Source organism: Panthera tigris, chromosome D1, assembly GCF_018350195.1.
Source record: "Panthera tigris isolate Pti1 chromosome D1, P.tigris_Pti1_mat1.1, whole genome shotgun sequence".
Taxonomy (NCBI): Eukaryota; Metazoa; Chordata; class Mammalia; order Carnivora; family Felidae; genus Panthera; species Panthera tigris.
This window is the reverse complement of record NC_056669.1, coordinates 21,019,099-21,031,882: the sequence shown is the minus strand read 5'-3', so window position 1 is coordinate 21,031,882 and position 12,784 is coordinate 21,019,099. Positions and strand designations below refer to the sequence as shown.

Sequence of the window (12,784 nt, the reverse complement as noted above, 5' to 3'; positions counted from 1 at the left end):
TCTCCGCTCACACGCTCTCTCTCTCTCTAAAAAAATTAATTTAAATAATAAATAGACTGGGTTTGTAACTTGAATATAACAACTTCGCAACTTGAATATAACAAATGCAACTTGAATGTCACTGGCTTGAATGTAACTAGAATATTTTTTCTAGCATTTGGTAGAAATGGAGGTTCAAGATAAAAATAAGCTTAGTTAAAGGAAAGTAAAGGAAGTGACATTTTGCACATTGTATACAGAATAGCAAAAAAGGAAGGAAGGAAGGAAGGGAGGGAGGGAGGAAGTTAGTTTGTAGCATAAACTACAGTTTATCCTCCATATAGCCTCTTAGTATGTTTGAAATCACCTTAAACTGTGGCTCCCCAAGAGACAGTGACATCAGTTATATGTGTATACCTAGTGATTCAAAGACCTGAGAACACGATGGCTGGGAGTAGAATTACAAGGGAAGATAATAGATCTAATTAAGTTTAATAAACTTTGAAAATTGTCTGACCAGTGTGTTATTTTACTTGCAACATTTTCACTGACCTAAAAGCTTATACCTCATTTCACAGGCTTGGGCAAACCAGCTTGGGTCTGTTGCTGACTCACTGGGTCCTCTCTAGATGGTCTCCATGGAAACCAAGGGTAGAAAGAGCACACAGAGAGATAGCCTAGCAATTAATTTTAAACCTGCTGTTTCTTTTTCCTTAGATTCTTACAACAGACCTAATGCTTTTAGCATATGGCTTCTGCCAAGTGAATATAAATATGTTACATAACACTATGCCATAAACATTTTAAATACTATAAAAATACCACACTATGTTTAGTATAAAATAAAAATAATGTATAATATTATTATATATGTATACATACATTGTATATACATACAATATGATATATAAGAATAATTCACATTATTTTGTAATAAGATACTTATTATAAATATATAATACAGTGTTAAATGTTATATATTACTGATTTTTTTAGCTAAAGAAAAAAAAGAATAGCATTTTTCTCATTTTCTTGACATTTCTATGCCTTACTTAGCCTCTCCTAAATTTTCCTCTAATGGTTACTCCATGCCCAAATTTTCAAATCCTATTAGCCAGTAAGACTCAGTTTATATGTTGTCCCCTCCTTCAGGCTCACCCTGATATTCCCACATCAAATTAACCTCTCTCATTTGAACCTACTTAATATTTAAACTTTATTTTTCTTGACAGGTAATATATAATTTGTTTTATAGTTAATATATAAAGTACATAAAGACCTCTGTCACTTTCATTTTTTATTCTCCATCGCATCTGGTAAAGTACTTAACAGAGTCTCAAAGAATGTTTGCTAAATTAATACCTAATTGAATTAAAATAGGAGAAAATCTACTTAGGCTTCAGATCCCTGGATGGAGAACAAAATTCCCAATTTAGTACACTCATTTCCATGTACTCATTTATCTACCTAGGTCTCTTTCCTCATTTTTGGGAGAAGTATTTATATAAGGATGCCTGAGTTCCCTTCCAGCTCAAAAGTTCGATTTAATAATTATGATATACAACTAAGATATAATTGTGATGCATTTAGACCACCTTTTCTTGTGTGGTCCAGTCTAAATTTTTCCCCATTAATTCTATTTGCCATTGGTTTCCAAGTAGATACACTTAACTCTGTAGACAATGAAATTGGCAGAGGACTGAGGCCCAGGCTACATAGGGATATCATTAACATGGGGATATCCAATTCAATATTACAAATAGTGATCGTCTTTCCACTGTGCTCAGGCCTGGGCCGAACCACTGCATGGAACCAGAGGTATAAGACATAGGAGGCATACAGAGCCTGTTCTCCGGGCATCAGCAGTCTATGGGGTGGATGAGACAAATACAGAGATCATTGTAAAAATTCATTCTAAGGCAGACAAGATCAATGGAAGATTTAAATCCTAAATCCATTAAATCCTATATCCCAATCCATTCCTTTGAGTGAAGTAACTCTAAATAGCAGAGCCCCTCACTTTGTTCTCACTGGTTGGTCCCACGTTGTTTTATGTATGTCGTTTGGCCTCTCTGGGTCCTACTGTTTCATCATACATAAAATAACATAATTACCTTATGTGATACTTAAGGTCTCATCCATCTCTAGCCTCTTAAAGGGACGTTAAGACCATCTCTTTATCTTGCTAGTGATAGTTTGTTTATTGGATTTTTATGATACTTAGTTAAAACTAACAGATTTCAGGGGTGCCTGGGTGGCTCAGTCGGTAAAGCATCTGACTCTTGAATTCAGCTCAGGTCATGATCTCAAGGTTTGTGAGTTTGAGCCCTGAGTGGGGCTCTGTGCTGATAGCACACGGGGCCTGCTTGGGATTCTGTCTCTCACTCTCTGTCCCTCCCCCCGCCTCCTCTCTATCTCTCTCTTTCAAAATGAACAAAAATAAACTTAAAAAAAAAAAGACAGATTTTGGGGAGCCTGGGTGGCTCAGTCAATTGAGTGCCCGACTCTTGGTTTCAGCTCAGGTCATGGTCTCAAGGTTCGGGAGATTGAGCCCCGCATCAGACTCTGTGCTGACCGCACGGAACCTGCTTGGGGTTCTCTCTCTCCCTTTCTCTCTGTTCCTCCCCAACTTGTGCACACGCTCTCTCTCAAAATAAATGCATAAACATTTAAAAACCACAGATTTCATTCAATCAGTATTTTATCAAAATTATCATTGTTCCCATTAATTATATGTGTGCGTGCAGATGTGTGTTTCTTTGTGTGTGTTTAAGGTAATGACATATTCCTTAGTGCCCTAAAAATAACTAAGAATGTAAAGTGCTCCTAAATCCGATTTCAAAATCGGCAGGGCAGAGACATGCGAGATGATGAACCCTCACAGTGCACGCTGATGGAAATAGTCAGCAAGGAGCCAGTTAATTCAAGCCGTGAGAACTGTCACAGTCGCTAAATTCAGCCTTCTGCATTCCCTCTTGAACTTCACTCAGAGTGTCAAATTGCTTACTCTGGCCCTGCTGTTCAGTCTAACTGCCTTGTTTTAATTCATGCTTTTCACCCTGCGCTGGGCAAAGCCAGCTCTGAGCACTGAAATGTGGTTGACAGATTCCACTGACGCTTCTTTAAGTAAGAAGATTCTGCACTTCGGATAGGTAGGCATTTAAAGCCTTGACATTAAAGAGCCCATGTTTTCACTGTCCGTGAAGACTGTTTAACTCATCCTAACTGGCAAGTGGCCTTTTATCGCTAACTCTCACAAGGAAGATAATGTCATATGGTCTCTCTCTCTCTCAATCAATCATTTCAGTGATTTAGGAGGAATCAGCCTCATCTTGGAGATGCTAGAAAAACTGATGTGAATGAAGTTGTGCGTGAGTACATGTTTAGCAAGGAGGCTGTGAGTTCTCTGTGTGTGTATGCATGTTATGTGTGTGGTGCTCACACTTAGTTTTTCCTTGGAATAATAATTGCAGAGGGGACCCAAGGCCATAAACACTCTAATAAGGCTTCTGCAGTTCCTAAGCCAGTTTCCTGTCTCATTAATTCACATTTCCCTATTACATCACTCACAAGTGGGAAACAAAAATTAGAGGGAAAAAAAAAAAAAAAGCCGAAGTCATAATGAGCATGAGAAGCATCTCATAGGAATGACTTCCTTGGAGATTAATTAGCTAAAATGTTCTCGTCTCAATAATTCCCTTCGAGAAATCTTGTAGTTTGAGGTAAGCATAAGAAAAGTTTTGAAAATGTGTTTCTTTTCTGGAACTTTCCATTACCTACTTTGAGAAATAAGGACCATTTTCTGAGTTTCAAACAATGATGTTAATAGGCATGAACACAAAAAGGACGTGTTTTTGTCAGTCACAAAACGATACATTGTACAAAAGGGGCATTAGAGCTGAGCTGGGCTTGAACGTGTATTGGGTTGCCAGAGCTATGGGAACCAAGCACTACAGACTGGGTGGCTTAAACAGCAGAAAATTTATTTTCTCACAGTTCTGAAGGATAGAAATCTAAGATCAAAGGGCTGGAAAGTTTGATTTCCACTGAGGGGACACAGAGGGATCAGTTCCTGCCTCTCTCCTTGGCTTGTAGGTGGCCATCCCTCCACTGTCCCTTCCTGTGGTCACTCCTCTGCAGGTATATCCCTGGGTGTCTCCGTGTCTCCAGCTTTTCTTGTGTCCTAAAGACACCAGTCACATTGGATTAGGGCTGACCCTAACAGCCTCATTAAACTGAGTCATCTCTGTAGAGGTCCTAACTCCAAACACAGTCACATTTTGAGGTACTCGGGGGTTAGCGCTGCAACATATTGAATTTTGGGAGAAGACAATTGAGCCCATAACGGAGAAGAGACACAGTTAGCTAGCTGGAGTATGCATACACGACACATATGATTTTGACCGGGCTGCTCAAGCTCTCCATCTCATTTTTCTGAACCATAGAATAGGGATAATAACGAGCTGTCACTTCATAGGTTACTGTACAAATGAAATGAGTTGGGCATGCAGAGGACCCAGCCCGGTGCTTAGCTCACCACAAAGGCTCTATAAATCTCAGCTAATCACAGCAAGCTTTTACGTTTTCTTGGTATCTCAAACATTTCCTGATGGAAGTTTCAGTTCATCCTTTCCATTGTATGGTTATAATGTAGTAAGTCTATCAGCTTTCTTCTTTCATCTAAGTCCCATTTAATCCATTGGGGCACCTGGGTGGCTCAGCTGGTGGAGCGTCCGACTTCAGCTCAGGTCATGATCTCGTGGTTCGTGGGTTCGAGCCCCGTGTCGGGCTCTGTGTTGACAGCTCAGAGCCCAGATCCTGCTTTGGATTCTGTGTCTCCCTCTCTCTCTGCCCCTCCCCTGCTCACGCTTTGTCTCTCTCTGTCTCAAAAATAAATAAAAACATTAAAAAAAATTAAGCTAATATAACCTTTGACCCTATATTTTTGGTTCTTTTAAATTGCTTCCACAGATTCTCAATTTCTGGGTAGTATTTAGAAGCAGCAGCGGCATTGCTGATATTTCCTGAGTGCTTTGTGTCTTGTTTACTTTTTTGGCAAATTGGGAACAGGATGTTTTGTTTCGTTTTGTTTTGTCTCCCTTCCTAAGTCTTTTGTTTATATCTGCCTACAATTTGTTAGCTGTAGCCAAAGCCCAAATAGCTATTAGATTGAGATAAACTGTGTAATTCTGATATTAATTCCGTTATCTACAGCTTTTTTGAGATCATATACTCAAGGGTCAACAGTTCAGTGACTTCAAATGAACAAAAAATAATTGTGAGAACCAGAATTGGAAACAAAAACCTCATCAATTTTGCCTCAATCCAAAATATTACATAACTGAAAATTAATGTATGAAATGAGTGTATTACATTAAATTAAAATGCCATATTATACACAGTATTGGCTTTTACCATGAACTTATTATACGCTAAGCCCTACACTAAGCCCTTTGCATGGATGACACCATTGAATCTTTACAGTGACCTTCTGAGTTGGGTACTTATATCTTTCTCACATTACATTTGAAGAGGGCTTGCCTGACACCGCACCAATGACAAGTGGCCAGCAGGGAAATTAAACCCTGATCTGCCTGGCTGCAAAGACCAGCACACTCTCAAACACTGTTCTTAAACACTGCTCTCTGCCATTAATAGTCTTGAAGAATTGTTTCCAAAGAAAAACCGTACACTGAACCCTGCTCTTTTATTTTTTTTATTTTTTTCCTATTTTTATTTAAAGAAAAATTTTTTCAATATATGAAATTTTTTGTCAAATTGGTTTCCATACCACACCCAGTGCTCATCCCAAAAGGTGTGAACCCTGCTCTTTTAAAGAAATGCATTTTTTAAGAGACAAAAAGGAGAAGGTAACATATTTATCATGTTCCAGATACAGTGTGAGGTGATTTGAAGACACATCCAAGTCAATCTTTACAATTCAGTGAAGTAGGCTTAAGTATCTCCACTTACCAATTAGAATCTAACAATTTAAGTTAGTTAAGTAACTTAAAAGACATGAAGTGCCTACATGGTAAGATAAAATTTAAACCATATCTGATTCCCTTACTTCTGTTGGCATAAACTGTTGCCATTTTTCTCAAAGTAGAACGTGAGTCTGTTCCTAGTAGATGCTTAATAACATCTAACCACATACATAGACTGAGGTCCTAGCCAATGACAAAATGTCATCTAGACGTCACACTTTGATTTATTAATGCAACAAATGAGGGGTTGGATAATTCTGAACTGTAAGTAGCCATCTGTCTCCCTTTCTTCACCTCTCTACATGTCGTTAGCTGTTAACCCTTTAGGGTCACTTTGCCAATCTTTTTTTTTCTACATGATGAAGTGATACTTTATGTCATAATCTAAAATTGAAACACAGAGAAATAGGAACTTAATTGCGTCTAAGATAAAGAAATTTCACAAAGAAAGTGATTATTCAGCTTGGGCTATGAAGGATGAGTAGAAGTTTTTTTAGCAGAGGAATCAGGGAAGGGCATCCCAAGACGGGAGAATATATTTATGAAAGCACAAAATTATGAATGAGTATATTTGAAATGTTTTTTTTGGAAGCTTCTTCAACATCTGTACAAGATTAATCATTTCTGTTTTCATTTTAGTAGTCTAGTTTATATTTTTCATTAAATATCTATTATATATTTTTTCAATTTTTCATTTAAATTCGTTAGTTTACATACAGTGCAATATTGGTTTCAGGAGTAGAATTCAGTGGTTCACCACTTACATACAACACCCAGAGCTCATCATAACAAGTGCCCTCCTTAGTACCCATCACCCGTCTAACCCATACCCCACCTCCCCCCTTCCATCAACCCTCAGTTTGTTCTCTATAATTAAGAGTCTCTTTCGGTTCGTTTCCCTCTCCCTTTTTACTATATTTTATTTTAATCATGTGTATATCTACCTCCCATGTTTAGCTATGAGCTTCTTAAGAATATGACTTAGAGATATTCATAATTCCAGTGCTTAGCATAGTAATTACTCAATACATATGTGTTTAAATGAACAAGACAATAAATAGATAATGTAAAGAAGTACCTTTAGGGGGTGACAAGGAAAGTTTAGCTAGAAAAGAGTGTGTATGAGAGAGAGAGATGTATATGTTACTGGATGAATGTATGGCTTTGAGGAGACTAAAGAGTTGGGTTGGATCTGATCGTTAATTCTACAGATACTTTACTAAATTATTAAAACTTAACCTATAAGCAATAAACAATTGTTGGAGGTCCTAACAGAAGCATAGTAATATTGGGGCACCAGGGTGTTTCAGTCAGTTAATTGTCTGACCTGTTCAGGTCATGATCTCACGGTCCGTGAGTTTGAGCCCTGCATCAGGCTGTGGGCACAGCTGACACTTTGGACCCTCCGTCCCTTCCTTCCTCCCTTCTTTCTCCCTCTCTCACTCAAAAATAAACATTAATTTTTTTCTTTTTTTGAAAAAAGCAGGGTAGTATTGTGTGGTTTGCATTTTGGAAAGATGCTAGTTTAGAAGTGAAATAATTATGACCATAACATTTCTAGCACCTTGGTCCACATTCCCTCACCCCACTCCAGAGGCCTCCTTCAGATAGTGCCCTTAGGTTTTGTGGACTCCCCATGCCTTCTCCCTGGGAATAGTCTCTGGCCAAGGAACTTTATTCAATCAACATACATGGGGCGGACCAGACACGTGCGATAATTAATCCACCAACAAAAGTGGGGCAGGAATTGGCATAAAAATACTCCAGATTCCTTTGCAACTCAGTAGGACAATTCAGAGGTTGCTAAACACCATTTTTGAGAGGATCCCTTGTGCTGTTGAGCCACAGTTCCTCACAGGGGTAACCCATTCATTGACACTTGCTTGATTGGCTGTCCTTTCCCTGTGTTACTTTCCCTCTCTTTTATCATGTTTTCTGGAATCATCTTCCAGATAAATTGTTTATCTTCAAACCTTTGTCTCAGGGTCTGCTATTGGGAAAATCCCAACTAAATAAAATTTTCATTTTCTCTTTTCCCTGATAGAAGGAAATCATAAAGGGAGGCTGGTGATGGTATCTTTGTGTCATATCTATATGTACTGAAAGGTATAAAGAACCCACCAAACACTGTGGCTGTTTAAAAGAAAAGCTTTCTTATATTCTGGAAATTCACGTTTAAGTTATATGTAAAAAACAACAACAGAGAATAAATGTTGATATATTCATACAATGGAATTCTGCACCTTGGCGGTAATGAATTAACTTCCCATGCAAAGCCATTAATGTCAAAAGAGTGACATTAAATGAAAAATAGCAAATTTCAGTAGAATTAAGTTAATATAAAGTTCAAATATTGCCATAGGCTGTTGAGAGACACAAATATAGGGGTGAAACCTAAAGAAAAACAAAGGAATAATAACCACAAAACTCAAGAGAGTGATGACTTCTAGAGGGAGTGAGGGTAAGGAATCAGGCTGGGGTCTACTGAGAACATTCAAGGCACTGACACTGCTCTCTGCCTTAAACTAGGTAGTAGGACCCAGGTGTTCATTGTATCAGAGTTCCTTATACTTTACATATTTTTAATTATTTTCTAAATTTTTACTATTTAATAAAAACATGTTAAAAATAGTTCCAACGAGATGATGATGTCTTTTTGATGTTGTCATTGATGATGATGTCATTTGATGTCAACAGGTTATTTCTCACCAATTTATAAGTCCAATAACCACAGGCACTAATGTTCTTCTTACCCCAGATGAACTAGCAAAACATAAATACTCTTTTAGCTTGAATGATTATTTTTGTAAAGGTAAAGCCAGTGTTTTTGACATACCAAAAATTGCAAGTCAAGTATTGAAAGCATTAATTTCTGACTTTTTTTTTTATTTCAATCAATTTGATTTACAACAAATCAGCAGGGGCCCAGGGAGAGCAAGGAACACACAGAACAGGACTACTCCTGTGAACATGCCCTTGAACACCTGTCTTCACATCCCCCCAGTGCTGGTAAGAGCCATCAGCTCAGCTCCACTGTTAATGTCCATATCATAGGTGTCCACTTGTGATGCCCACATCGTAGTTTCTCTCGCCAGGAACTGTAGGTAAAACAAAATACGTAAGTGAAATTCACGATGGGCATCGGTTATATGTAAAACAAATTTAGAAAGGAGCCAAAAGTGACTGGAGACTATAATGGTGTGTTGCAAAAAGGGTTGAGATGAACAGGGACACCTTTCAAGAATCTAGAATCCACCTGGAGTCAGGTCTTGGGTGCCACTCCTGGCCCATGCTTGGGTCCAGTGTTTCACATGATCTTGCTGCTGTAGCCCACTCTGCTCAAAACATTCTCTGGACCTCTGCTTTAAAATTCTTGTTCTTCTCTGGCCTCGCTCTCTTGGATCTTGATTCTCTGTCTTTGCCCCTGTGGATTAAATATTTTGCTAAGTGGCCTACCTGATTTGGGGTTTCTCAAATTGATATTTTTTCTCAAGTTCTCCTTACATTGTCCCTTTAATCATAGAATACAGAAAAGTCTCTTTCTACTATCAAACTTACCCTGGGCCTCCACACCCCAGGCTGGGCCCTGCTCAGGCGGAAAGATGTTAGACATTACCTAGAGACACAAGAGCTGCCAGAAATATCAGGGGATGTTCTAATTAATTGAAATCTGTTTATTTTCTCTAGTGGACTCTAAATTCTTTCAGGTAGAATCGTGTCTTGTTCAGCTCTGCATTCCCCACCCCTGGCACAGAGTTAGTCCTCGAATGACATCTGAATGAGTGAAAATGAAACAGCATTGTGTCTCATCTTTTATTCTTACAAATTATTCTACTTTGATGATCTGAGCAGCTACAACCAGGAAACTGAGGAAAGGGAAGAGATCTTCAAATGGACTCAGAGAGGCTTGAAAAGGCTTTGGGATACACTAGATTTGAAATTACTTCAGATGTATTTTCGCCTTCCCTTTTAAGCTTTTGTTTGCTGAGAAACAAGGGAGAAAACAGCACTGAGAGGGATTTTAGGAGCCTACGAGAAGAGAGTAGGCAAGAGTTTACTCTGCCATGGGAGCCTGTACTGGCTCAGCCACAGGTAGAGGGCACACAGAGTGGCACTGATCTGGTCTGGCAAGTTCCGTGGCTGCTCTCTGATTCTGAGAAGTACAGATAGGAGAAGAGAACTGGTCTCTGCCTCTGTCCCTCCTCTTCCATTGCCCTCCGCCCAGTGGTCTTCTCTCTCTACATCACCGTTAGAATAAACATCAAAGCAACTGTATTCCCCAAGTGGAATCCTGTTCTCATTGCATCCAGTCATACAAACAATAGTCTACTATATTGAAATAGCGCATTTTTCATTCTTAGCATATTTCAGCCACCAAATGAAGAATTGTAGGAATGGGGACCAAAGTCCAAACTTCTCGGTAAACAGAAAAGCCAAAGACACCACACAATGACAGTGTGGACCCAGCATGGCCCCCTGGTGGTGGTGAGCAATACAAAGCCAAGTTCAAAGGGAATCACAGCACAGTCACCCCTCCATGGATTCCCCGTCTTTCTTTTCCAAATCCTCATCCCATCAAAATGCTGCTCCGGGTCTAAGCCTGACAGATAGGGTTTGTAGGGGACGGTACACCAGTAAGTACCTCTGCTTCGCACAGAGACCTGCCTCAGCCCCCAGACGGAAGACTTTCTCTTTGCACAACGTGTTTATGTTTTCTTACGGTGTTACTTGAAACCTTGGGCATGCACCCCTCCCATTTTGTTTCAACAACTCCTAGACCAATAAAGCGAGGGCTTAACCAATGTGGCATTTGAGGAGACAATCACCGCAGCCAGGAGGAAGAAGTGCCAGGGTGAGGGGGAAAGAAGAGGAGGAGGAAGTGTAGGAGGAGGCAGAAGATAAATAATGGGAAGCAGAAGGTCCAGGTTGTTCGGCCTCCTGGGGAGAGTTGCCTCCTTCCTTCATCAGCAGTATGAACTCCTCAAGACAGTAAAAGTCCCAGGGTCAGGAAACCAGCCCTAGAGTCTCATTCTGCCATTCAGTCTTTATGGGTCCTTCGAGAAGTCACTTTAAGGCCTCAGAATCTTAGTCCCCACACTGTAAAATGGAGACAATCCATTTTATATAAATGGTATAATGCCTGTCTTTTCAGATTCAAAAATATGTGTGTCAACTACGTAAAATTGTTATATACGCTACAAAGTTCAGCTGAAGCCTTAACTAGTGTTCTCTCTGTACAATTGGTCAGCAAGGAAGCCCAAGTGATGTAGCACCTTCCCCAGAGAGGATTTTACTTCCTTGTTCCTGAGGCTGTAAATCAAGGGGTTCAGCATGGGGGTGACCAGGTTATTCAGGATCTGAACGGTTGCATCCAGCCAGGGGCTTGGGGTGGGCCTGAGGTAGATGAGGACCACCGGCATGTAGAAAAGCAGGATGGCGGTGAGGTGGGCACTGCAGGTGGAGAAGGCACGGCGTCTGCCTTCACTAGAGCGGATCTGCAGGATGGAGCAGACAATGCGGCTGTAGGAGGTGAGGATGAGAAGGAAGCAGCTGAGGGGCATGAGGCCCACGCTGACGAACCCCACCCTCTCCAGGGCTGAGGTGTCAGCACAAGCCAGCTTCAGCATCACCGGGATATCACAGAAGAAGTAATCCACCTCATTGGGGCCACAGTAGGGCAACTGGAAGGTGAGAGTGGTTAGGAAGGTGGCCTGAATGCAGCCAAAAAAAGAGGTCCCCACGGCCAGGATGGCACACACCCTGTGGCTCATGATTACCGTGTAGCGGAGAGGGTAACAGATGGCGACAAAGCGGTCGTAGGCCATCACCGTGTACAGGAAGCACTCGGTACAGCCCAGGAAGTGGTAGAAGAAGAGCTGGGACACGCAGCCCGCATAGGAGATGGCCCGGCTGCTCCCCGAGAGGTAGAAGAGCATCTTGGGGGAGCTCACAGAAGGGAAAAATATGTCACACACAGACAGTTGACACAGGAAGAAGTACATGGGGGTGTGAAGCCGAGTGGAGGAGACAATCGCCAGTAGGATGAGCAGGTTCCCCATAAGAGTGAAGACGTAGCAGCCCAAAAACAGGACAAAGAGCATGGTCTCCAGGTCCTCCGTGTGTGGGATGCCCAGCAGGATGAACTCAGTCACTGCTGAGAGATTCTTCATAGCTGTGAGAAAGGCAGACCTCTGAACGGAACCCACAACACCAAAGTCTGAACACCAACATCAAATTATCAAGCTTTTCACTGATGAATGCTTTGATTGTGTTTTTAACAGGCAACACCAGCCTTCTTATGAATGGCAAGATGTATATCAAAATATCAGGTAGTAAGAAATGCCAATTTCAGCACCACACTCCATCCCACTCCTGGAAGGAGTGTTTTAGAGAGGCTGATGGTTGTTCTCTATGATGAGATCAGAGGTTTAGAGTATATACAAAATATTCTCCTGCTGAGAAAACTTTTTCAGTTTGTTCAGTTCTCTCGTTAGTATTTCCTCTCCTTAGGCGTCTTTGTATTTTTATAGTCTCATGATATCTTTGAGTAACAAACTTCCACTATTCATTATCCTTTAGAAAAATCAGCAGGTGGGGAGGGGGAGGGGGAAATGTGTTAGAAATCAGAGCATTTCATTTAAATCCTGGCTGTCTTAGTAAAGTTTATGAGATGTCTGTGAGGGCATCTGGCAAAAACATAAACCCTAATAATAAGTGTTCATTTTATGTATCTTTTTTATTTTTAATAAAATTTTTTAACATTTGTTTATTATTGAGAGACAGAGAGACACAGAATGTGAGCAGGGGAGGGGCAGAGA

At 40.4% G+C, this 12,784-nt stretch overlaps 1 protein-coding gene across 1 annotated transcript; it reads right to left on the bottom strand.

The window, feature by feature from the left end:
• Window positions 1–11,182: 11,182 nt before the first annotated feature.
• On the bottom strand, window positions 11,183–12,145 carry LOC102952295 (olfactory receptor 149-like). Its single transcript, XM_007074076.2, has one exon. The coding sequence runs from the start codon at window positions 12,134–12,136 to the stop codon at window positions 11,183–11,185; it is 954 nt and encodes a 317-aa protein (XP_007074138.2). The 5' UTR covers window positions 12,137–12,145.
• Between the last annotated feature and the right edge of the window lie 639 nt (window positions 12,146–12,784).

Coding starts and splice junctions, on each gene's coding strand:
- LOC102952295 (XM_007074076.2), bottom strand. CDS start 12,136: ATGAAGAATCTCTCAGCAGTGACTGAGTTCATCCTGCTGGGCATCCCA.